The sequence below is a fragment of the Neovison vison genome, chromosome 2, assembly GCF_020171115.1.
Source record: "Neovison vison isolate M4711 chromosome 2, ASM_NN_V1, whole genome shotgun sequence".
NCBI classification, from domain to species: Eukaryota; Metazoa; Chordata; class Mammalia; order Carnivora; family Mustelidae; genus Neogale; species Neogale vison.
The window spans coordinates 55,554,432-55,581,083 of NC_058092.1; the positions used below are offsets into that span (position 1 = coordinate 55,554,432).

The 26,652-nt window shown below is 40.4% G+C and overlaps 1 protein-coding gene across 1 annotated transcript in view; it reads right to left on the bottom strand.

Moving 5' to 3' along the window:
• Positions 1–296: 296 nt before the first annotated feature.
• The window catches only part of SLC35D1 (solute carrier family 35 member D1), a 41,961-nt gene continuing 15,605 nt past the window's right edge, over positions 297–26,652 (bottom strand). The window contains exons 9-12 of the mRNA XM_044238434.1: positions 17,822–17,889; positions 16,628–16,706; positions 13,558–13,640; positions 297–634 (exon numbers count right to left, since the gene is read on the bottom strand). Coding sequence (XP_044094369.1) covers positions 526–634; positions 13,558–13,640; positions 16,628–16,706; positions 17,822–17,889 — 339 coding nt within the window. The 3' untranslated portion in view covers positions 297–525. The remainder of the gene's footprint in view (positions 635–13,557; positions 13,641–16,627; positions 16,707–17,821; positions 17,890–26,652) is intronic.

Here is a 26,652-nt window from a genome sequence, read left to right on the forward strand (position 1 = left end):
GTTTTTTAGTGCCAAAGCTGTCATCTTAAGCAAATGCAGTGATACTACCCTTATGAAGGAAATGCAGTTGTTAAGAAACAAAAGTCAAGAAGGAGAAATTGCAGATACTTGGCTGCATTTCCAGCAGAAGGCAGGCTAACCTGCCTCTCTGTGCTGCAGCCATCCAACTGAGGCTCCAGCTGGGGCACTATGTAAATGCAGCTCTAAGGGACACCTGGATTTCAAACTACGGAACAATATTGTCAAAACACCGATGTTTCACTGTCGGCATAAAAGAAATAAATTAAAAAGTCCGGTACATTTTCCAGTTTGATATAAATTATTTCCAACGGCATATTTAAAATAGAGTCAATTATAAGTTTCTCTCATAAAATTTTAAAAGGCAGCAATCAATCCTCAGATTGTAGAAGTGCAAAGGAATGGTTATTTTCTCCATAATCAAGACACCTCAGTGTCTGTGTACAAATTGCCAGTGTTTTCAGTTGATCAAAAACTTGGGCCTACGTCATCGAAGCAATCCTCTGGTCATACTGCTCCTTTCCCCTTAATGTCCAGCTTGTTACTGGCCTCTGACTGTTTGCTCAGCTGCTCTTCAGAGAAAGTGATGTAGGAATACACCAGGCTCCCTGCAATGCTGCAAAACAGAAAACCACCATCAGGGAGGGAGGAAGGAAGGAATGGCGAAGGTATGGGGGACAAGTGTTGAGGGCTGGAGTTACCTTCATAAACAAACAGCGTGTAAAATTAAAACATACGGTGTTTTCAGCTACCGAACAAGAGATGCTCCCTCACTATCGTATCACGCACTGCTGCCAATGCTTTGAGGAAATAAGTGTTTCCACGTACCTGCTGGCAGGAGTGCCAATTTTATACCACCCTTCTGGAATACCATTTGTTGAAATTTAAAAAAAAAAAGACCTTAGGATTCTGCTTCTCCTTTAACTGAGCAATCTACTTCATGGAAGAATTGTATACATCTTCATAGACTTACCAAGAAAGTGTTTGCCACAAAGTTTATAATAGCAGAAAATTAGGTAAAGGATAAATGTCCCAAGAGAGAATTACATAAATGCATACAATAGAATATGATGTATTTCATAAAATAATATAAAACAAAAATGACAATGGTATCTTAAAGTATTGTCTAATCCCATTATTTAAGTACACACACACTAATATGCATCAGAATGAAGTCTAGAGACAACACAAGAACATTTATGGTTTTTACATCTAGACGGTGAGATCATAGGTGATTTTTTAATTTCTATTTTCTGTATTTTCAAAAACAATCATTCAAGACAAAGAAATGTAATTTTTAAGGATAAAAAAATCCCAATTAGTAAGTAAACATGCAGACCCTGGGAAATTCATAGAGCTAGTTTCTCTCTGACTAGAATCAAGTTCACAGTGCAGAACCTCTCATCTGAGCCCTCTGCCTCTGAGCTGCTTTCTGGTACCCCTCACTTATCCACCCCACTGACCACCCGGAGGGAAGGCATGCATGAGGGACAGTGATTACACTTGCCAGTTCTCTGTAGTGACCTCAAATCCACTTGGGATACACAGCCCCCTGCCCCAGTCACCAACGGAGAGTAAACTGGGGGAACCCACAGAGACACTAAGCCTGACACCTTTGACTCTCTTGGATCTCCAGTTGGCATCTTGGCCCCACTTCTGCTTTCAGATGTTCCTGTCCAGGATTTGGCTCCCCACCTTTTGCATGACCACTTGACTCATGAACTTACACCTTGTTTGAAATTGGTTCTATTCTCGGGGCACCTACATGGCTCAGTCAGCTGAGTGTCTGCCGGGTCGTGATCCCAGGTTCTGGAGATGGGACGTCCCACCTGGGGCTCCCTACTCAGTGGGAAATGACAGAAGCTCAACATTCTTTGAGATTCACATGTACATCTACAGGACAAAGTCCCCTTTGCTTCCAACCCTGCCCTCCCCTCCCCACAAAGTAGGACTGCTCCTTTCTTCCTTTCATTCTTTCCTCTAGGGTCCTCCTTCCACAACAACCTCAAACATAACAACGGTTTCTTTATTTTTCCTGTCAAGACATTCTCTGATCTTTATATTAAGCTGATTTCACTTGGAGAGAAATAATAGAGCAGTGGAGGACTGAAGAAGACAAAGAATACCCTGGAAGTTCTTCTAGGCCTCATCCTTAAGATGACCCTGTACCCTACATCCCTAGCATACGTGGTGTAATGAAAAAACATGGACTTTGTGGAGTTAGGTCTTGAATATACTACTAACTCTGTGTCCCTTGTTAGTTTCTCTGAGATTCTATTTCTGTATTAATAAAATAAGAATAATACTCTCTATAAATAAGATCATATACATAAAGAACCCAGGCCTTGATCCTGGCACTTGGTAAAACAACCAGGAAATATATATTCCTTCCCCGCCCTTCCCTGTCAGCCCCGCTATTCACAGACTAGAGGGGATGCACCATTAACAAAGGTAGGGTGGTATCATAGGGAGACTTGACCTGATTCAAGAGGAGGGTACACTGTTGCTACAAAGCTGTTTGAACAACCAGAGCAAAACCAAAACACAGAGACTCCTATTCTAAACTCTGGAGAAAGGGCACAGACTTTTCAAATCCTTACACGTTCCAACATGAGGCAATAATACAAGATTTTTCACCTCATCATTATTTCTGACTTTATCATTATCAAATATGCACATTTTCAGAAATGGCCATTTCCAAATGGTCTGAACTAGTATCCATCCACAAGGATCCTGTGAGCCGAGCAGTGGGGAATGAATGCTTTGGAAAGGAATCTAAATTGCTTCATAGCAGCTTTGGGCATGTGAGCAAACTTCAAGGAGGGGGAAGAGGAGGGTGGAGAAAAGAAAGGGAAAAGCCCAAATTGGGGGTGGGGGGTCTATATGAATTTTTTTTTTAAGATTTTATTTATTTATTTGACAGAGATCACAAGTAGGCAGAGAGGCAGGCAGAGAGAGAGGAGGAAGCAGGCTCCCTGCCCAGCAGAGAGCCCGATGCAGGGCTCGATCCCAGGACTCTGGGACCATGACCGGAGCTGAAGGCAGAGGCTTTAACCCACTGAGCCACCCAGGTGCCCCTATATGTATCTTTATACATCAATACCAAATGGCTGGGAATTTGGATCTTCTACAGATTCAAACAAAAAACTTCTCCATCTATTGGTTCTGTAAATGTTCACATTAAAGTTAATGACTTCTGATATTCTGGACTTGTTATTTATATATTTGACCATCCTATATACTCATTTTTTTTAATCTCAAGCAATTTTCCCCCTGCCTAATACTCAGATCACGGTACTACCATCTCTGAATTCACTGAACCTGTGAGAGACACAGCTGGGAGCCGAACAGGAGAGAGAGACCAGGCTTCAGTTAGAATACTGCAAGACTGGGCCACTCCACCCGCTCTGACCACATCTTATCTTCCCAGGCCAGGCAGACACAACCTACCTCTCCTAGATCCATAGCCACGGACCTATTCACCAGCCTCACTTAGATATCCATTCTACAAACAGATGCTGAAATGCATTCCATATGGCAACTCCATGGTCAGGGAGCAAAAGTCTAAGATCCAGGCTGTCTCCATCTCCTCTCATAGCTGACATGTCTGCTCATGTCTAGCCAGGCAGCTCTGCCTCTCAGACTGGAGTCTGCCTTCTGTATTTCATATGTAAAACATGTCAATCTATACCAAAACCTGTGACGCAGGGCAGTGTGACTTTTACTGCTATTTCCTAACATACAGTAATTCCTGCCATGTAACATCAACTGTACCTCTGGCTACATTCTTCCTATACCCCATCTTGATACCCCACACAGCAGCTGCTGGGGAGCCTTCTTTCCTCTTTCTCACCAGCCAAAGAAAGCAGAGCTGTGTTACCTTTGTATACATAACCTTCCAAAGCTTTCCAATCTGAACAGAGAGAGGCACAGAGGTGAACAGGATTGACTGCTGACCTGGACATTCACAAAGCTCTATGATGGGGGACAAGTTACTTACCCTCTCAGAGCCTCAGCTCTGTGAAATGAACTGATTTGGGAAACGGCCATTAGAATACCACTCTTAGAGGACTGATTAAGGGCAAATTAAATTATATAATTTATTTACATAACAAGAGGCTAAATAAAATTATGTGTTAATTTTATAATTCAAATTCTATACTTAAATTATATAATGGACAATAGATCATTTCGAAAAGCTAATTAGCATACAGTAAACATCAGTCAAAGTCAAAGTTGAAACGCCAAGGCACACCAGGAGCTAATACTGCCAAAAAGCAAACAGAAGTAACAGGTTTTGCCAACTGTGGCTTTTCTTTATCTTCATCTTCATTTTCTGTTCACCCAGAAAATCCAGGAGTCCTAGGTGTAATAAGGCCTCTTGTCTTTGGTCATCCCAAAGAGGCCTTACTTGTACTGAGTGAATAAGCTTTGACCTCACCTCTATGACCTGCAGTTGAGCAGTAACTCGTACGGTGTGTTCTGAGCCGGGTATTCCTCATTCCCAGTTAGGAGACACTCGAGGCACCTCACACTTGGGGGCCGGTCTACACCACCCTTGTGAGGTCCCTTACTCCAGCCATCCCGGAGTACCTGCTGCCCATCCCCAGTCTCCCATCCAACATCTGCACGGCTGGCTCCATGCAGTACTGCTCATGCAGTACTTAATGACTGGAATAAGCCCCTTCTGTTTTCTGCCTCCTCAAATCCTACCTACTGCTCAAGGCCGCCCCGAAAAGGCCATCCCGAAGGAGCCTTTCCTCTACGCAACTTCCCAAGCAGACAACCACAGCCTTATGACAGGTACCAGTCTGGACAGCTACTTTGTGACACTTGTGTGATGACAGCTATGGAAAGCTCTCAAGAGAATGTAGGGAAGTACCTCATCATTGCTGTTATTAAGGCCATACACATTCCTAATGTTGTAATAAATGCTTTACGATTCCTACATGCATCAAAGCCATTACTGTTAACAATCTTCACTCTTTCCTTCCTCCTTGCACCTTATCTCAACAGTGGGCAAAGGAGTCCTGTTAAAACTAAATCAGATCATGTCACTCCTTTATACAAAACCTCCCATCTTCCCCTCTCTTAAAAGCAGCCCCCAATCTGTCACCCCACCCCATGACATGTATGGCCCCATCTCATCTCATCTCATCCGTGCTACTCCCACCAGACTGGCCTCACTTGTGCCCAGAACTCACCAGGCTACACTCCCACTTCAGGCTCTTTTCACTTGCTCTTCCCTCCAGAAATCCATGTGGTTCATTCCCTCCATTTTATAGGTATTTACAAGTATCCCCGCCCCCTGCAATACTCTCTAATCCCCTTCCTTGCTTTATTTTTCTGCATTTATCATCACAGCTAACACCGATTACCAGCAAATATTTCACTCATTTATCTCCATTCATGTTTTGGTCTCCTCTACTAGAAGGAAAACTCCATGAAGGGCAAGGGTTTTGATAGCAGCTCTATCCCCAGGGCCTAAAACAAAGTTTAGCAGGTATCAACCACATACTTGTTTTTGAATAAATGAATCTTCCCAGCTAAATTACAAATTCCCTGAACAGAATTAGTCCATGGCTTTGTACACACTAAGTCATCACTTTAACATATGCACAGACTGGGTTCAATAATTCTGATTCTTACTCTGCCTAACAAAGGAGACAGGAGAATAGAGACCAATCAGTGGTAAGCAGGAGGTAAGCAAAGAGGCTCTGGGAACTGTTGAAAACAAAGGGCAGGCCATTTGATCCCTTAACCACGTGGCCTCAAATGGCTAAATCACCGGGCATATTTTTCTAGTCACATCAAGGTTAAAATCTCAGTTCTGCTTCTCACTGGGGCAGCTGTGTGCCCTTGGACAACTGACTTTACTGGAGTCTCCATTTCACTGTACTGTGAACCAGAGACAAGTAGATGAGACGGCGTGGAAAGACAGCATCACCAACTAGGTACTCGGCAAACACTGACTCCCTATCCGCTGCCTTCCCACAAAGGTATTTGCGTCCTTTCCATGCCAGGGTTAAGTGCTGGTCCATGCACATACTTCAAAAATAGAAGTACCTTAGTCACAGATGTCTGGCCAGGACGTGAACCATTCCATCTGCCTAAGAGTTTTAGGAATTTGCCCAGGAATAAATTTAGAAACAAATAAAAGGCTCCCAAATCCTGTTGTGGTGATGTTTGGAATTCATGGACCATGAAAAGGGTATCATTTGCCTTATTAACTGATATGAATGAATCAGGCAAATGCTCTAAGATCAGAATTCTGGTGAGGCCCCAAACAGTTAGATAGGTTTGTTGTTGTTGTTTTAAAGACAGCACTAGAGAAAAGCTACAGGAAAACAAAAAAGAATATAAGCCTAGAACTTGTTTTCTACCTATTCTTATTGTTTAGTGTTGGTTTTTTGGAAAGGGAGATTCTCTTCCATATTTACAAAGAACTTTTTGCTTTGTTTTGTTTTGTTTTCTTGACATCTCTGATACTGTTCCTCAACTTGGGGCTGAATCCAAACTACTTCAGCCCATCTACCATTTCTTACCCTACATCTGTACTTCTTTTTCTTTTCTGCCTCTTTAAAAAACTTTGGATGTGGGTGGAGGACTCCCATCAAAACTAAAAGGACAGCATATTTTATGTATCTTCCACACCAGGAGGAAGTTCCTTCCAATGTCGTAAGTCTCCTGCAAAATAACTCCAGACCCCCTGAGCATGGGGCACAGTTTCTACAGGACTCCCACAAGGTGAAACAGAGAAGTTCAGTGGCAGAATTAGGAGAGACAACTCGCGCTCAAAAACTGAGAGCGAAAAAACTTGAGGTTGCAAAAGGTGAATTATAAATATTCCATTTCCATTTTGGTGATCTTCTGTCAGGAATTATGATATAACCAACAGCTAGCCAGCCTCCCTAGATCATATTCGAAAGTCTAAGTTACTTGAGTGAGAGAGATACCAGTTACATAATTCTATAAATAGCCTAGTGGAGATTACATCAGCAGCAACTAACTGGTAGCACAAAACGTGTCCTCCTCTTTCTCCAAATGAGAGAACCACTAAGCAAAGGAAAAGCTTATGACCTTCAGGAGAAGTCTGGAACCAGAACAAAATCTACTAGGATGGAAGTAGGCAGGAGGAGAAACAGTCTGAAAACCGGAAGCAACTCATCTAAGAGGCTAAGGAGTCCCAAATGAGGGAATGGTGCTGAGCAGAGTTAGCTAGACCAAAGGCCTCAGGAATCAGCTCTGGAACTACTCTAAGCTGCACCATGTCCCATTCCAGAGACTGTGTAGACCATCGTGAGGCCTCAGAAGCTACAGTAAAATGAGTTTTGTGGCCCTAAAGGAGGCTGCCTTAAAGGTATGTAACCAGTATGATGGTGTATCATGAAGGGATATGAAAATAAAATTAATCCATTCATCTATGCACTATTTACTAGACTGTGGTTAGGAATGAAGACTTGGAAGGCAAATCATGGATGGAATACTTACTAGCTGGGTACTATGGTTCAAGCTTTTCAGCCTGTGAAATGGAATAGTCACAGGATCTATCTCACAGGGCTGTTACAGAGATTAAGTATGGAGTACTCAGCACAATGCCCAGTACAAGTTCACATAAAAACTATTGGTTAAGGGACATCTGGGAGGCTCAATAGGTTAAGCGTCTCCCTTCAGCTCAGATCATAATCCCAGGGTCCTGGGAGCGAGTCCTACATTGGGCTCTGAGCAGGGAGCCTGCTTCTCCCTCTGCCTGCAGCTCCCCTTGCTTGTGCTCGCTCTCTGACAAATAAAATCTTAAAAAAAAAAAAAAAAAAACACTGGTTAGTATTTTGTTACTATTACCAATTGAATGCTTACTATGGGTCAGGGGCTGATAAAGACTGGCACAACTATAAATTAGACAAGTGATTTCTGCCTTCACTAGCCAAGAATCTAAAATGGTGATGGATACATAAACAGTTTACTAGGCTACAATGTAATTATTCAGTCATTTGCTGAATGAGGATACATTAAGGAATGAGAACTTGGATTCTGGAGTCCAACCCATTTGAGTTAAAATCCTTGTGACATGACTTACTAATTGTGTGACATCAGCAGATCTAGGAGGGAATGAATGCACCATGTCCCCCTAGAACATAATGCCTGGCATACAAACACACGCTCAATCCATAACTTCAGAATGCACTCAACTTACTTAGCCTTTCTCTAGGCTCAACCTCCTCATAAACCTCCACTACAAAATAGTGATAATAAAAAAAACTTCCAAAGAGTGTTACAAAGAATTAGGCAATTCAAGAGAGAAAGAAGAGCATTCTCAATAAAAGGTTCTAGAACAACTGGATATCTATATTAAATACACACAATATAAAAAGAACTTTTCATCCCGACTATATAAAAATTAATCTAAAAATGGGCTATATGCCTAATTGTAAAATAAAACTATAAAATGTCTAAAGGAACACATGAGAGACAATCTTTATAATCTGGTTTACACTGAAGCACAACTCAAAGAGGAAAAACTGATAAAGTAGTCTTAAAAGTTGAGCTCTTCAAAAGAGAGTATTAAGAAAATGACAAGACAAGCTACAGACTGGGAAATAATACTTGTAAATAATATAGCTAAAAAAGGACTTGCATCCACAATAAATAAGGAACTCTCAAAACTTGAGAAAGCAAAACAAAATTAAAACAACGGGTGCTTGGCTAGCTCGGTAGAGCATGTGATTCTTGATCTCAGAGTAAAAAGTTCAAGCCTCAGGCTGGGTGTAGAGATTACTTAAAAATAAAATCTTCCAGGGGTGCCTGGGTGGCTCAGTCATTAAGCGTCTGCCTTCAGCTCAAGTCATGATCCCAGGGTCCTGGGATCAAGCCCTGCAGCGGGCTCCCTTTTAGGCAAGAAACCTGCTTTTCCCTCTCTCACTCCCCTCCTGTGCTCCCTCTCTGGTTGTGTGTCTCTCTAATAAATAAAATCTTAAAAAATAAAATAAATTTTTCCAAAAAAAAAAAAAAACCAAATAACCCAATTTTTAAAAAATTGGGCAACATAATGAACAGCCTTTCTACCAAAGAATGTATACAGATGGCAAATAAGCATGTGTAAAGATGTTCAACATCATGAATCACTAGGAAATTAAAACCACAGTAAGGGGTGCCTGGGTGGCGCAGTCAGTTAAGTGTCCCGTGGCTCAGGAAGTGATCTCACGGTCATGAGTTCAAGCCCTGTGTAGAGCTCCACATTCAGCACAGAATCTGCCTAAGTCTTTCTGTCCCTCTCCCTCTGTCCCCCCACCCACTCTTTCTCTCAAATAAATCTTAAAAACAAAAAAACAAAAAACTATAATGAGATACCACTATATATCTATTAGAATGTCTAGAATTTAAAAAACAAAAACTGACAATACCAATTGCTAGGATGCAGAGCAACCACTCATAGAATCATATGAGTCTGAGGGATATGCAAAATGGTACAGACATTTCTTGAAAATAGTTTGGCAATTTCTTATGAATTTAAACATACATTTACCAGACAACCCAGGAGTTCCACTTCTAGGTATTTACCCCAGTGAAATGAAAACTTATGTTCATAAACTTTTAAGTAAGTTTTTTAACAGCTAATATAAAACAGCTAAAAACTAGAAACTACCCAAACGTCTTTTTTTTTAAATTTTATTTATTCATTTGACAGACAGAAATCACAAGTAGGCAGAGAAGCAGGCAGAGAGAGAGGGGGAAGCAGGCTCCCCGCTGAGCAGAGAGCCCAATGCGGGACCCAATCCCAGGACCCCGAGATCATGACCTAAGCCAAAGGCAGAGGCTTAACCCACTGAGCCACCCAGGTGCCCCAATACAATTGTTTTATATCATGAATGTGGTGGTGGTAGTTACATGACTGTAGGCATCTGTCAAAACTCACAGAACTTTACATGAAAAGGGGTGAATCTGACTGTACTTAAACCATATTTTTTTTCTTTTTTTTTTTAATGGAAGGAAAAAAAGAATCACAGATGAAGATGAGTCCCAGAGATTCTAGGAATTCTAGCCTGGGCAGTTAAAGGATGATGATATCATTATCTGGAAAAGTTACATTACTTAGGCCAAAGGCAAGGCCAAGTCCACCAACTGATGGAAGTACAGAAGCAGACTCTTGTCACCACCATTTGCTAATCATTTCCTACTCTTGGTTGTTGCCCTTTTGGGCTGGGTTGAGCACTCACTAAGTGGCTACTGGAAAAAGGCATTTAGAAGACTTGAAGACAGTCAGGCTCTCAGCAGAGCCCTACTGAGAAAAAAAAAAAAAAAAAAAAAAGCCGCCTAAATCACAGAATCAATGTGGATAAAGTCTGAGTAGCTCAGTACAAACCTCCTGCTTCTTGCATTTGAATCACAACAGAGAGAGGGCTACTTTTTTTTTTTAAGATTTTATTTATTTATTTGACACAGAGACAGATCACAAGTAGGCAGAAAGGCAGGCTTAGAGAGAGGGGGAAGTAGGCTCCCCACCGAACAAAGAGCCTGATGCGGAGCCTGATCCCAGGACCCGGAGATCATGACAGGAGCTGAAGGCAGAGGCTCAACCCACTGAGCCACCCAGGCGCCCTGAGAGAGGGCTACTTAAACTTTTCTTAAAACAACAAAGAGAGCACCTGGGTGGCTCAGTTGGTTGGGCGGCTGCCTTCGGCTCAGGTCATGGTCCTGGAGTCCTGGGGTCAAGTCCCCTGGCGTGCTCCCTGCTTGGTGGGGAGTCTGCTTCTCCTGCTCACCTCTCTCCTCTCATGTGCACTCCCTCTCATTCTTTCTCTCTCTCAAATAAATAAATAAAATCCTTAAAAAACAAAACAAAACAAAGAATCTAGGCAGGGTGGAGGGAAGCTAGATGTATCTGGGTCTAATCACAGAATCTTTTTTTCTTTTAAGTAGGCTCCACATCCAAGGTGGAGCCCAGCATGGGGCCCACACTCACGACCCTGAGATCAAGACCTGAGCTGAGATCAAAAGTCAGATGCTTGCGGCGCCTGGGTGTCTCAGTGGATTAAAGCCTCTGCTTCCCTATGACCCTGCAATTGCACTCCTGGGTATTTACCCCAAAGACACAGATGTCGTGAAAAGAAGGGCCATCTGTACCCCAATGTTTATAGCAGCAATGGCCATGGTCGCCAAACTATGGAAAGAACCAAGATGCCCTTCAACGGATGAATGGATAAGGAAGATGTGGTCCATATACACTATGGAGTATTATGCCTCCATCAGAAAGGATGAATACCCAACTTTTGTAGCAACATGGACGAGACTGGAAGAGATTATGCTGAGTGAAATAAGTCAAGCATAGAGAGTCAATTATCATATGTGTTTCACTTATTTGTGGAGCATAACAAATAGCATGGAGGACAAGGGGCGTTAGAGAGGAGAAGGGAATTTGGGTAAATTGGAAGGGGAGGTGAACCATGAGAGACTATGGACTCTGAAAAACAATCTGAGGGGTTTGAAGTGGCGGGGGGGTGGGAGGTTGGGGTACCAGGTGGTGGGTATTATAGAGGGCACGGATTGCATGGAGCACTGGGTGTGGTGAAAAAATAATGAATACTGTTTTTCTGAAAATAAATAAATTGGAAAAAAAAAAAAGAAAGAAAAAGAAAAGCCTCTGCCTTCGGCTCAGGTCATGATCTTGGGGTCCTGGGATCGAGCCCCGCATCGGGTTCTCTGCTCCTCAGGGAGCCTGCTTGCCCCTCTCTCCCTGCCTGCCTCTCTGACTACTTGTGATCTCTGTCAAATAAATAGATAAAATCTTTACAAAAAAAAAAAAAAAAAAAAAGCCAGATGCTTATTAACTAAGCAACGTAGGCGCCCCTCATCATAGATTCTTTTAAGAATACGGTTTAATTACTGATCTCCTTCGACGTGGAGTCAGCCAAAAATGCACTGACACCATTTCCAAAGTGAAATATGACAGCCACTTTACATTTGGTTTTTACATTAAAAAAAAAAAAAAAAAAAGGAACGTCCACAACCTGTGAGTCTGCTTACTAAGGAGTAAAAGAAGTAAAAAAATATAAATAATAAAACCATAATTTTCATTTTAAAGAAAGTAAAAAAAAAATTAGTTAATATATACCTTCCTCTACAAACGTTGAAAAGCATGCTGTAATGGAAATAGTATTCGAAAAGAAATTCACCTGGATTTTAATCCCAACTCTGCAACTAATTTGGCTGATTAAGTACATCAATTATTCTCCTCAGCCTTGTAATAAGAGAGATTAAAATGACAAGATATGTAAAATTTATTACAATAAAATGTGAAAGCAATTAGAAATTGTTAAAAATACTACCTAGGGACAGAGTACCAATGACAGTCATAATCATAATTACCACTATCAAGTAACATTGCTAGCAAAACGAGACTGTTCAACCAGAACTAAAATGCACTACCTAATGCAAAAAGAAATTCTACTGGAAGAATTTTCAAGATGTTGGATTTAATTATGTTAGACTGACATACTTCATAACATTGCAACAATGCAAACTTTAAAAGTTTTTTTTTTAATAGCCTGCAATGTGAAAAAGATACCTAAGGCTTCTGTAAGAACTTTCTTACTTTATGAGAGATTTGAACTGCAGAGATCTGAAAAGGCAAACAGAAAATTATACTTCATTTTGGCTTTACAAGCCAAATAACCTTACAGGTTATTTATTTGAAGGGAACAAAAAGAAAACCAAAGCACCTCTGAGTCAGGTCTATATGATGCCATAATGATTCTTTAATCCAAATTTTTAGAAGTGAATGAAATGGAGTCAAAGTCAATGAATCCAAAGTCAAAACTGTTCCACCAGGTTGTTCCTTATATCCTGGCTCTTTCTCACAAATATTAATGAAAGAAACTGATATTTACTCAGCACAGAAGTCAAACAGTGAATTGGGTACTTTATATTAGATTATTTCATGCTAACAACTCTAAAGAGATATGGATATCTTCATTCCCAACACGTAAGAAAATTGAAGCTCAGGAAAGATAAACAACTGGAGTTCAAGACAGGGTTCTGGCCCAAAAACAAATCTGAGAATTTTTAAGCATACATACAGCATTTAAAGCCATGAAATTAATTCTGGAACTAATAAGGATCTTTCATGCAAGTTACCCTCATCACTGATGAAGTCTGGACTAAAGCAATCCAGTGATATGTCCAAGGTCAGGCACATATACAGCAATTCTAATAGAGGTGCTCTTCTTTAGCCTTAAATTTACCTGAGAACAGTGTACTGCCACCTAGCATAATAAGTAAAAGACTGTCTTTGAAGGCTAGTAAGTAGAAAGGGTTTAACTTCCAGAAAAGATTCTCTAAATACTGTGCATAAATATGGAACCATCTTATCCCCATTTCTTAAAAAGCATAATGTGAAGACATTAAAAATACAGTATACTGTAGGTGTTCAATAATTGTTTAATAAATGAACAAATTTTCAATTAAATAGCCCCCTACTATGACACTATTTACGTATCCAAATCCCACTTGTCAAAGTGGTTACATTTAAATATTTTTACTTACCTGATATTTAAGCCAATGAAGTTTGTCCATGTGAAAATATAATCTCCACCAAAGACCATTCCAATATAAGTTATTAATATATTCTACAAAGAAAAATGGCAATATGCTGTAACACAGGTTTAACCGAGATTTCTCAATGTTCATATTAACTCATCCACAGAATGGCCCAAATACCTATCCTTAAAATACAAAATCAAATAAACAGACAATAACAAAAACCCACCAATCCTATAATGAGTGTAGTAGGAAATAAGAAATAAGAAAGGACATTAACCTCTTCTCAATCTAGCCTTCCAAAAGCTAAATGCTTTCATCGAGAATTATCACCAGATTATCAACGTCCCGTGTCCCGCGGTATGGGCTGACATTGTAAATCTAAATAGAGAAACACTGCTGTCTGTAGGGGTGGAAAGCACTAATGCATGCTTAGCAGTCTTAAGACAAGAAGGGGTCTTCCTCCCACTGAAGTAACCATTGACTTTTGAGGCGAAAGTGAAGAAGAAAAACCTCACATATCAACACCTTTACCTCTTTTTTAGAAAGAAAAAAAGGGATGACAGGGAGTTTACCAACATGAACACTGTTTTTAGAGACATTCTTCTTTGTATTCTTAAAAAAAAAAAAAAGTACATGAAAAATCATCTCAAATTCCCATACTTAAAATTATTTCTCCTCACTCCCTTAAACTCCTAGGTGTAAACATCTGCTTATCTGGCTCCCTTTTATTTATCTTCAGGCCACGGAGGTGAAATAAACTTTCCCAAAGTTCAAGTTACTAGTCAATTCTTCCCTAGCCTCCTCGCTTTTCACATTCAAAGTCACCACCTCTCTCCGCTATGACAGCTGACAGAAATGGTAAATGTCACAAACATTTTTAGAACCTGGGCTTGCCTAGATCAGGTCTACGAAGCAGAAGTAAAGTGCCACAGTGTTGCTGAAAAGCCAAAAAGAAACTTCAGGATTATTTTTATAATGGGCGTGCCCTCTGAGAGAGCATTCGGAATTATGTCAGCCTCTTCTAGGTCTAAGGATGGAGACAGCAAGTTACCACGGAACAGATTTTATTATTTTGAGGGGAAAAGGCAAAATTAAATACCAGGCAACAGTAAACAAGACTAGTAGGTAACCTGGGAAAACGTGTGGATCAGTTCAGAGCACAGAGATGCAGAGATGGCAGGTTCATTTCCATGAAGTGCCCAGAACTACAGAAAGGGAGAAGACTGAGAGCCCAAATCCTGCTGTTCAAATCAGTCAGGAAAAGACAGTGATGCCCTGAGCAGAACCTACCAGCAAGCACAGAAGAGACCATAGTGGTACCTCAAAATTCAGACTGTGATTCTCAAACGTTAATATACCTTGTTAGAAATGATGATTCCCAGGCTCTACTTGAGATTCTGATTTGGTGTATAAGAGGTGGGCCTAGGAATTGCCATTTGTAATTAAGTATCTCAGTAATTTTCCCACCATGCTTCAGAGAAACAAGAACCAGTGACAGCCCCTTGGGGAACAATGACTGAGCTAAAAGGGTTGTATCTGGGAGGCTAATGAAAGAAGCTCCACTGCGGACCACGAGACTCTGAACCGGCAAGGGCATCAGCGTACTCCCATCTGTCTGAAGACGTCAGACAGCCTTCAACAGCAATGCCACGAGACAGTGAGAAGCAAGAGCAGCTGTAAACTAATCAGACAAACCAATTTTTTCCCCTCTCTCTAGGGTTTGGAAGTAACATTGATCCCTTTGGACAGAGTAAATCCAGAGGGCTGCATGGGGAGGAGGATCTATCAAAAGAAAAGTACTGAACTTTCTGTTAATCTGACCATGATTATATTTGTACCCCAGGCTCCTAAATATAAAGAAATTACCCTATGAAATCCTAAGCAAATAGGTTATTAAAATTAAATACTGGCCTTTGGGCAGTATCCTTTTTGGAAAAAACATGGTAACAACTAGCCCATCTTTCATGTTCTTGCTCTTCTTATTCTGAAGAGGCAAGCCATTCATTCACTTTGCTCTTGAAGCCTTTACTTCACAAAACCAAAACAGAGTGGAGAGCTAATTTGAGGGGCTAAACCGGTCTTAGCACACCCAGGCCTGAATGTAGATTAACCGCCTCTAGCTTTCATGGGAATTCACACAGCTAATTCTATTTACACCAAACACTCCAATTCCATGATTTGAAGTCACAGACCTGAAATTTTTACCCAAATCTAGTTTTTAAAGTGAGGGCAGGTGGACACCACTCCATGGGGGTGCAAAGGGAAACATTGTAAGGCAGTAAAAACTTTTCAGTCCCTTCCCTCACTATTGACAAATGGGGAAATCAGAAAGGAAGTCCCAAGGGCAGGCATTCTATTTCCCAAAGGATCACAGACCTATCTCTCTCTGTCTTACCTTTTTTTAGAAGGCAAGCCTACCCTGCTAATTCATTTGGAAATCAGGCATGCCGTGGCCTCTTGGATCTTAAAGCACTAGAAGCACAAAGTCAGATAAAGAGGCCTCAAGCATCAAGCCACTAACTTCAGCTCTATATTCAAGTCAACTTGGCTCCCCTGGCTGAAGACAAATGAGCCTCCCTCAAATAAAATGGATCAGGAGGAAATGACATCACTGGAAATGTAAGACACAGCTTTTAAAAGTGGGCCATTTAAGGTTTGGCTCATGCACTGGAAAACTCCCTTGATTAACTTCTGGCAGGCATCCTTTCCCTACAATAGCCAGAACTCAGTAAGGCAGCGAACAGAACAGTTTTCTTTGGGGGTTAAAGGGACAGGCCTATCACTCCCAAGCTAGCCACCTACCCTGTCTGAAACAAAACTAATTCCTCTTCCTCTACTCTAAGGTAACCCATTCTCCTTTTCCTATATTCCCCAGAGCCAAGTTGCCTGGAAGTAGAGATTATGCCCTCCCTGAGTTCTTGAAGATAGTTTTAGAAACCAGCACCACAATCTGCCAAACCAAGACAAACTGTGAGGAAAGAAGGATGAGGGATTTAGACCACAGCAAGATTTAGAGTCATAATTTTTAAATAAAAGCAGGTACCCAAAAGATAACAGTATTTTTTCAACTCACTTTAATACAGCCAACTATTGTAGTTGTAAGGGCAGAATTATACTGCGTGCAGAGTACTGTGGCGTACATCAAGATAAACCTGGAACAGAGAAGGAAGAAGTTTAAGAACTGGTTGCTTACTTTAGAGCAACCTTCAGCCAAGAGAAACAGCATTGGCCATGCTAGCGCATTGCAGTCACTGACTCTGAGCTTCCCCCACCTCACCCCTGCTCGTACTGCAGCTTCAGATTTTTTTAAAATTTCATTAAAGAGAATCATGTGTCCATTTACTGACCAGGTGTTTTCCCCCAAATACCCTCACCAAAACCTTGCAACCATTCCTAATCATGAGTACTCTTTTTAGATCATATTCCCACTAGTTCACCTAACCCTGAGAGAAAGCTGAGTTCACAGACCATGGCTCAGCAGTGCACCTCCCATGAGGTCAATGCGACCTCTGGACAGGAGGCAAGGGAGATTCTGAAAGATGGAAGAAACCCAAATTAGCACTACTTTGAGAGGGAATACAGGTTCACTTAACAACTAACTGGCAGCAGTTGGAACAGAGAGATTTACAACGAGGGCTCGGAGCTTGATTCTGTACCAAGGCACCGTGTTAATTTTACTTTGAAGCACTCCCTCACTGGGCACCTAGGCTGTGCCTGATCTAGTCATAAATACTAACCAAACTAACTGGCTGAGGAAAACAATTCCTCATGGAAATATGAAGGTGAAGAGAAGAGGCACGTTAGCAGATACCCTTTTCTTACCTTCCACATATACTCTCCTAGGAGGAAGACAACCTTGTAGAGAGAGTCAGACAGCCTCAAAGTCAAAGGCTGCCAGTGCTAACTGTGCAAACGTAGACCACTTACTTGAGTTCTGGGACTGCTTCCACACAGGTAAGAGGACATAAATATGTGTCAAATAATCAGTGTGGAAATAAATAATGCATTTTGAAATATAACAGAGCTTATCACATACTAGGTTCCTATGTAAATAGTTTCTTGTCCCCATCCTTGGAAACATGACTTTGGAATTAGTTTAGTAGCCCTAAGGGTACATTCCCAAGGGCTGTGAAACCACCTGAATCTGGAAGTTTAATCATCCTATGCAGACACACTCAAGAGACAGAACAGGATACTAAGAAGCAAAAGGACCCGAGAACAAACGTCTCTAGGAAAGCGATCTGCTAACAAGGCAACAAAGGCTTACCCCATCACACAAGAGAGGGTGAACTGCAGAAGAAAGAGGGTGTCGGCCCAGCCTTCAAAATCCATTGCCTGTAAGACACAAGAAAGTATCTGATTTTAGAGCCGACCCTCAAAATCAGCTGTTCTGTTCTTTCATCAAAATCCTGGGTACTCACTCCCACCACACATACACATGTATACATTCCCCTGCATCACTCCCAGGATAGACAGTGATGTTTAAGAATCTCATATATATGGAGCTGAACCCAAAAAACAGTTCCAGAAGGCATTCTCTTTCTAAAATGTAATGTGAGGAAGATTTTGTACCTCTCTCCTTGGGTTAGAAGAAACGGATATTTGCTTGAAGGCAGAAGCCATGTCTGGTTAATCTCAGCAGTTCACCCAGATGGCTAGATTAAAAGCTTTCTCAAACATTAAAACCTACTTCTTCCCCATAACACGTGAAAGCTCAAGTGCACCCTTAGTTACACAAATTCAGCTGAGGTCTACCCAGGGAGAATTACTCTTTAAAACAGCTGATGGTGAAAGCAAGGTTTTTGGTTTTTTTTTTAAGATTTTATTTATTTATTTAACACAGAGAGAGATCACAAGTAGGCAGAGAGATAGGCAGAGAGAGAGGAGGAAGCAGGCTTCCCGCCGAACAGAAAGCCGATGCGGGGCTCGATCCCAGGACCCCGAGATCATGACCAAAGCCAAAGGCAGAGGCTTAACCCACTGAGCCACCCAGGTGCCCCGAAAGCAAGGTTTTGTTGCCATTTTGTTTTTAAGCCAAATGCAAAGGAAGGAAGAGAAATGAAAGGGTACATCGATCACCTCATTTCCCATCCAGGATGGAGGATTTTTCTCTCAAGAACATAATTTCTGTTGCAATATCAGTCTGTTAAGCAAATATGAGAAACAGTCCACCTTTTGATCTTTCTGCTAACCTATCCAGCTTCAAGGGCAGGGGGTGGAAAATTTTTGACATGGTTCTTCTATTTCTTATTATTTTCTTTTTTATTTTTTTAAAAAGATTTATTTATTTATTTGACAGAGAGAAATCACAAGTAGACGGAGAGGCAGGCAGAGAGAGAGAGAGAGAGAGAAGCAGGCTCCCTGCTGAGCAGAGAGCCCGATGTGGGACTCGATCCCAGGACCCTGAGATCATGACCTGAGCTGAAGGCAGCGGCTTAACCCACTGAGCCACCAAGGCTCCCCAATTTCTTATTAATTTCTTATTAATTCTTACTAATATGGGGAACTACACTGATTTTCAAATGTTAAACTAACCTAATTCCTGAGATAAACACAGCTTGGTCACATAGTGCCCTTTTTATATATTGCAGGATTTTTTTTTTTTTTTACTATAATTTCCACCCCCTGCCCTTGAAATTTTTTTCAACTATCAGTACAGGGTATGCTGGCCTCATAAAAGTTGATTAGGAAGTATTCTCTTCTATATTCTGAAAGAATTTATGTAGAATTGGCATTATTTCTTCCTTAAACATTTTGTAGAATCATCCACTAAAGTGATCAAGGCCTGGAGTTTTCCTTTTGAGAAGATTTTTAACTAAAATTCAGTTTCTTTAACAGAGCTAAATAGCCCCTTCATTTAGGGTTAATTCTTTAATTAAGTAGTGTTATTTAATATTTAGTAGAATGCGGCTATTCGTGCTATTTCCTTGAATGAGTTTTTAGGTTTTTTTCAAGAATTTGTCCATTTCACAGACAGTTTTCCAGTTTATGGCATAATGTTCATAATATGCCATTATCCTTTTAGTATATATGCAAGCTCTATAATACCATTTCCATTCCTTCTATGATAATTTGTGCATTCTCACTTTTTGTCCCTATCAATTGGCAATGGTTGAGCAATTTTATTGATCTTTTATTGACCTCCAAGTTTTAGGTTCATTGATTTTTCTCTATTGCTTTTCTGTTTTCTATTTCATTGAATTCTGCTCTTAACTTCCTCATTTTTCCTTTGGGTTTAGCCTGCTCTTTTTTTTCTACTTTCTTAAGGGAAAGAATTATTGGGTCAATGATTTTTTATCTCTCTTTTTTTCTAATGTATGCATTTAATTAAGCTATAGAATTCCCTCTAAGCATTCCTTTAGCAGCAACCCATAAATTTTGCTATGTGGTGTTCTGATTCTCATTCATTCTAAATGATTTCTAATCTGCATGATTTTTTCTTGGAAGCAGGTGCTATTGAGAGGTGTGTTTATTTCCAAGTATTTGAAGATTTTTCCATATATCTCTATGTTATTAATTTCTAGTTTAATTCTGTTCTGGCCAGGGAACATACTTTCTATTATTTCAATTATTTTAAACTATTAACAATTGTTTTATGGCCCAGAATATAGTTTATCTTGGTAAATGTCCCATGTGCACTTGAAAAGAGTATTTATTTACTGTTGTTGAGTGTTCCATAAATGTCAATTAGGTCGTATTAGTTGATGATGGTGTTCAAGTATTCTACATTCGGCTTCATGAGTTTTTGCTTCATATATTTTGAGGCTTTCTCATTAAGTACATACACATTCAGGATTGTTATGCTACTTGATATAACTCTTTCAGCATTAAAAAATGTCCCTCTTTATGGTACAGTTTGTTTACTATAACTTACCATTTGTTGAGCCTTGTATGTGTGGATTTAGTTTTCATCAAATTTGGAAAGAAAATATTCCATTAACTCCTCAAAAATTTTCCCTACCCCCACCCCCTGCTCAGGACAATAGTTACTCATATTACACCTCATAGTTACACCTCAGGACAATAGATCTAACACAAATGTTAGATCTCTTGATACTACCCCATGTTACTAGTAATCTGTTCATTTGTTTTCAAGGCTTTTTTCTCCATGTGCTTCATCTTGGAAGCACTAGTTTCTATAGTATCTATTGCTATTTCTATTAGTTTCTATTGCTATTTCTTTAATTCACTGATCTTTTTTCTGCAGTGTCTAATCTGCTTGCTATTTAATACCTTCTGCTTTATTTTCAATTCAGATCATATTTTTCATCCCTACAAGTTTAATTTGGTCTTTTTTTATATCCTTCTTTTCTCCTCTCATCCTTTCTCTTTCCACAATCCTTTACTACCTGTTGTCCAATGTCTGAAACCATTTTTCATATATATTCGGTATTCTAGTAGGTTAAGGCAAGAAGATAAAGCCTATCCCTATTATTCCATCATGGCTAGAAGCAAAAGTTCAAATTCAATCACTGACATGAATTACAAACCTATCTCTAACGATGCTTCCACTGGAAAGCTCTGCACAAAAACCCACATTCACATGAGGCATTTTCCTGCCAAACTGTCCAAAACACTAAGTGCTACTTTTATCACGGACACTGCATATATGTGACTAAGTACCTGCATGTACGTGACTCTCCATACGTAGATCACCTAACCAGACACTGTGAATGCCTTCAGGGTTTATCTCTGTAACCACCATGCTTAATGAAGTGACAGCAAATAGAAAGTGTTCCACAACTCGTTGTTAGAGAACAAAGAATAAAGGAAAGAAGTCATACAGAGCACTATGCTCTTCCATACCTGTAAACCTGGGATGATGAGAAACCATTAAAGCACAATAAAGCACAGGCCTAGAACTCAGGAGACGTGCCTCTATCAGCAAGACTATAAATTCCTTGAGAGCAGGAACAATGTCAAATGTCACATCTGCCTTGCTCCCAAGTGTTTGTATGTTGTTAGGCACAAATAACTGAAGTGAATTAAACATCCATGCTCCCTGGCTTAGCATCATTTTCTATAGGCTCAGAAGGTGAATTTACTTTTTAATACACCCACAAACCTACCTGTAATGCTACTAAATTGATTTCAAGTTTCCTACTAAATATATGTCATTTTCAATTTCCTTAAAATGGTAAAAGTCATTTTACTGGCATTAGACTCATTAGTTTTTGCGCTGAATTTATTTTTTCTTTCTTGGAGGAGAAAAAACATAACCCAGCAAACCAGCAGGTGGGCACTGGAAGAAGTCTCTCTGAGAGGCTTACCAGTACCCAGCAGGAAAAGCCATGGGCCCTGTGAAAGCAGCATACCAGGCATCAGAAGCCCAGGACATGGCACGAGCCCACCCCTGCTTCATTACACAGCCTTAGCTTCTGTGAGGGAGGTTAAAGGGGGTGCCTGTTAAAGTTTCTTCCAATTCTAACATGAGGGTTAGATCAGCTTTAAAAGGAGAGACTTTATTTCACTGAAGCTGAAACACATAAAAGAAATCTCAGCCCTAAGAACCTTCCTCAACTCTAAATTACTCCTTTCCTAGATAAGCTACTCTTTTACCCCAAAGTCACTAAGAGAATAAAGCCAGTGTGATGGACCATAAGGATCTGCTGAACCTTAGTTTCTGCATAAATAATAAGAGGAATATTAAGGCCTATCTTGTAGAGTTGTTATCAGAATTAAAGACAACATGGATATAATGCCTGATGTGAAGGAGGTCCATCCAGTTCAATAAGTGATGTTAATTATGTGTAAATATTATTTCTAATTCTTTTTGCTATCAGTGACTGAGGAGTGGAAAGAAATCAGTTATTTGGCAAAGGCCTCAAATAAACCTCTCTTTACACCTGAGCTCCTTTCTGCCTTAGCTCTAAATATCTCCTCCTAAATGTACATTTTGACATGTAAGTCCCCAGTCATGTGCCAGGCCCCACAGCTGGCCCAAGGGCACTATGCTGAAGAGAGTTTAGTCAGGTAACTGCTAATAAATGAAGGAACACTATAACTACTTTTATATTTATGGAATGCTTTACAGTTTGCAAAATGCTTCTACATACATCAATGTCATGTGATCCCCATGACACCCCTGTGAGGTAGATAGGACCAAGCCTTATCCCCAGCAGAAGACAGTGAGTGACTTACTTTAGATAACACAGTTAATACATGGAGGCCTTGAGTCTATATACACCAAGTCTAAGGCTCCACTCTGAGCATTAAATTTTATATACAAAAACACCCAAATACATACTGCACAATCCCCTCTGGGAACATAATAACTGTATCTGTGGAATATTAAAATAAATCCCATGAACCTGATTCCATTTACATAAAATTCAAAAACAGGAAAACAATTCTCATGGGATTATTTCCTTCCCTAAATACTAGGACTGTTTCTGGAGAAAGCCCGTCTGGCACCAGCAGCCTGTTGCATTCCTCTGCTTTGCCACAGGAACGGGCCCTCTGGCTGCAACAGAACAAGCAGCAGCCATTTGAAAGTATAGCTGAAGGAGAAATCTGACCCACCAGTACCACCAGCCAGGGGAGTCTACTCTCCCGGTCATAAAGATGGCATGAAAAAACAACCAAAGCTACTGCCTATTAAGAGCCTATTATGTCCTACACACAGACATGTTAAGTAACTCTCCCAAAATTATCCAGCTACTAGGTGTCTGCTCAGCTCCATAACCCATCATCATTCCATTAGTTAAGTACTGGGGAAAACCAAAGACAAGCTAATATATTCTGAATTTTTTCTCCTAGATAGCTTCACATGGCTGCTGTTGGACCCCTGAGTCAAAAAGTGGGTGTTTGAATTCTAAATCTGCTATTAACTTTCTGTGAGTCCATCATAAAGTCACTTAGCCTCTCTAAGCCTCTATCCACATTATAAATATTGAAAACAGTCTGCTCCAGCCGCCTCTTGTGAGAAACCAACGGAGGAAGCGAAATGCAAGCACTTTATACAAAATTCACATACAGAAGAGATTATTAGTCACTTAAACTTCCAAAATTGTTATCTCTCAGTGACAGATTTGCATGCAAATTTTTCTTTTCCCTAAGACAGGGAACACAGAAAGCATAGGGAGCATATATTTTGTTAATCAGGAGAGGAAAAAAAAACAACAACATTTAAAGCAAAACTTCCGACTCTAGAGAAAGCTAACAGAAGAGCTACTGTGAAGAGAAGGCCTTGCTGGGTCATTCTGTGTGACACAGGACGAGATGGGCTCCCTGCCACAAGGCCTGAAATCCTCCATCTGAGGATTTCTGAGCAGTAGCTGTGACTACAGACAGCACATACAAAGATGTTCAGGCTTTCCTCCTGTTTTGAACAAAGTCTCTGTTTCTATAGGTGCTGGTGGTGTAATTCAATACCATCGACCAATACACAACATAGGCATGAAAAGATGGCATTATCAACGGGCAAATAGGTTACATGGACCTACCACTTCCTAAAAATAGGCATTTGGTTTGAATGAGACTTTTCAGTTAACAAAAATATTTGAAAAAGAAAGCTAAATTTAAAAAAAAAAATGTGTTCTCTAGTTGCTTAGGTTAAGGAAATTAAGAAAGCGAGTGTCTGTGTAAGATTAGGCACTAACAGCACATAATCAACAACATAATCAATAAAATCTAGTCTAGGGATAGGGATTTTATCTTCTATCAGCTCTACTCAACCAACTCTGGCCGTCTGAACTACTATGTTGGTGGACAGTCTGAGGCTCTGTCTAGGTTTAGCAAGGAAGCGTGGGGACTACACGGCAATGTCTACACTGAGCGCAGGAGATCATAAGCACAAATTCATCACCCCTGATTTAGTAAGGATGGAATAATTTCAGGGTACACTTGAGTCTTAGCTGTAACATTCTCACTCCCAGGAAAATTTGCTAAGTAAAGGGTCACCAGCTTAATTGAGATTTGAAATAAAATCCAAATGATTATTTTTTATACGTTTTGATACCTTAGAAGTTTTGAAACCTGCTTACTATAAAGTCTAAAAATAAATCACTTAGTCTTTAAACTTTATGGTAAAGAAAAAAATGTGGATGAATGACAGCATTCTATTTGGAAAATTCTTTTCCCAAAAAACTACTGAGAAAAAACCTGAAACCTTATCCTGGAAAGTAAACTGCTAGGAAAGTTACTAAGGCAGAAGATAAGGTCAGTGGTGGAGCAAATGGCCTCCATGGTTCCCTGCCTACCTTGCAACAGTCAGACAAGTTCACGGAGCCAGTGCTCCTGGGTTACCCACCCTATCCTCTGCGCTATTGTAACTACTGGCCGTCGCTTCTGCTCTGCCCTCTCCTGCTCCTAACTCTGACAAGGAACTAGAACCCAGATACCTTCACTCTCTCTTCTCACTAGGCTCTGCCACCTACCTAAAATCTATGTAGCATGGCAAAAACCCCACACTCCAGCTTATCATTTACTTTTCTTTGTGAAGAAGGCCTACCCTCGAAGGAAAGGGTGGGTACCACATTACTGTGTCCATCAAACAACATATAGGGCAAAGAGAAAGTCATTCCTCACTGAAGAATAACTGATGCAACCCACTTGTTTTACGTATGAGGACACCAATGCCCAGAAAGCAGAAGGGACCTGTCTGTAGGGAAAGAATAACTCAGGGTTTGAGAATCGGTCTGTACCGTCTCCAGAATGACCCAGAAAAGATGAATAATGCTGGACAGGCTGAACCAACAGCCTAAAATTCTTCATTATCTAGACAGCAATGCTTATTAGTAAGAAACATCTCCATGTAACCCATCCAAGCAGCAACTTTTCCTGTAAAACTCATCTGAGCCATGTCATTTAGCCAGTGATATAATGAAGACATTATACAATGTACCCATGACTACAGTACTGGCCTTGTCAGAGCTACAGCAAGGGGTCTGTTCCTCCATCTCTACGTGAGAACACCTAGCAGGGTATGCTGTCAAAAAGCCAGGCTCCAATTCCTGTGACTGTGAATCACTGGCTTTGTGCTGCACACATTCCCTTTTGGAGGCAAAAGCTAACAAGTTTAAACACAGTCTGTCTTAACTGACACTCTGGAAAGCCATTATTCAAATGATGCTTGATCTACCTTTATCCGTGTTAACCAGATGTCTTTTATTAACACTGAGCTGGCTTTTAAATACACTGTTTTTGTTTTTGTTTTTTTAATTTTTTAATTTTTTATTTATTTAATTTATTTGATAGACAGAGATTACAAGTAGGCAGAGAGGCAGGCAGAGAGAAGGGGAAGCAGGCTCACTGCTGAGCAGAGAGCCCAATGGGGGGACTTGATCCCAGGATGCTAGGATCATGACCTGGGCTGAAGGCAGAGGCTTTAACCCACTGAGCCACCGAGGCGCCCAAATACACTGTATTTTTAAGAAAGAGAATGTTTTAAAATTAGAAGACATGTTTTAAAAGAACTAAATGTTGTCTATATTGGTTCACTGGCTTCTGGTAAAGCCAGGACTTTGAGAACCTTGAATAAACTTCTTAAAAAACTACACACACACAGACACACACACACACACCCCACCACCACCACCACCACCACCCCCACCCCCCCAATATAGACATTTGGCTTCTCAGAAAGCTTTGCCAAGGATATGCATTATGTGCTCACTGGGGTAAGCTGTTCGATTGGCTCCTGTCTTTCAATTTTTATGGTAATTTAGGTTTCCTTCTTCCTTGGCCTTCAATTCTTGCTTAAAGACTGTGTAAGCCCCATCCACTACTCTGTAGAACTCCTGCCTCCCTGGGGAGCTGAACTTTCGGAGCCCTCTTACTGGATTCCTGCCCTAACACAGGAGACTTTTCTCTCCTCTGCCTTCTAAGGTTAACAGTGATATTTTGAGAAAAACAATTTGGATTTTGCTTTAATCTGCATCCTGGGTCAAGAGTCTCCACCTCTGAATAATGAGAATTAATTAATTTGTCCCACCACCCCCAGTAATTTTAAACTGGGATTCATCCAAGGATAGTCATTATTTATAGAAAAACTTAATCTTTTTCTTACTGTTCCTTTTATAAAAGGTAATTTAAAATACATTTACATGGCTCCACAATCAAAAAAATATAAAAAGATAAACAGTGAAAAGTTTCCCT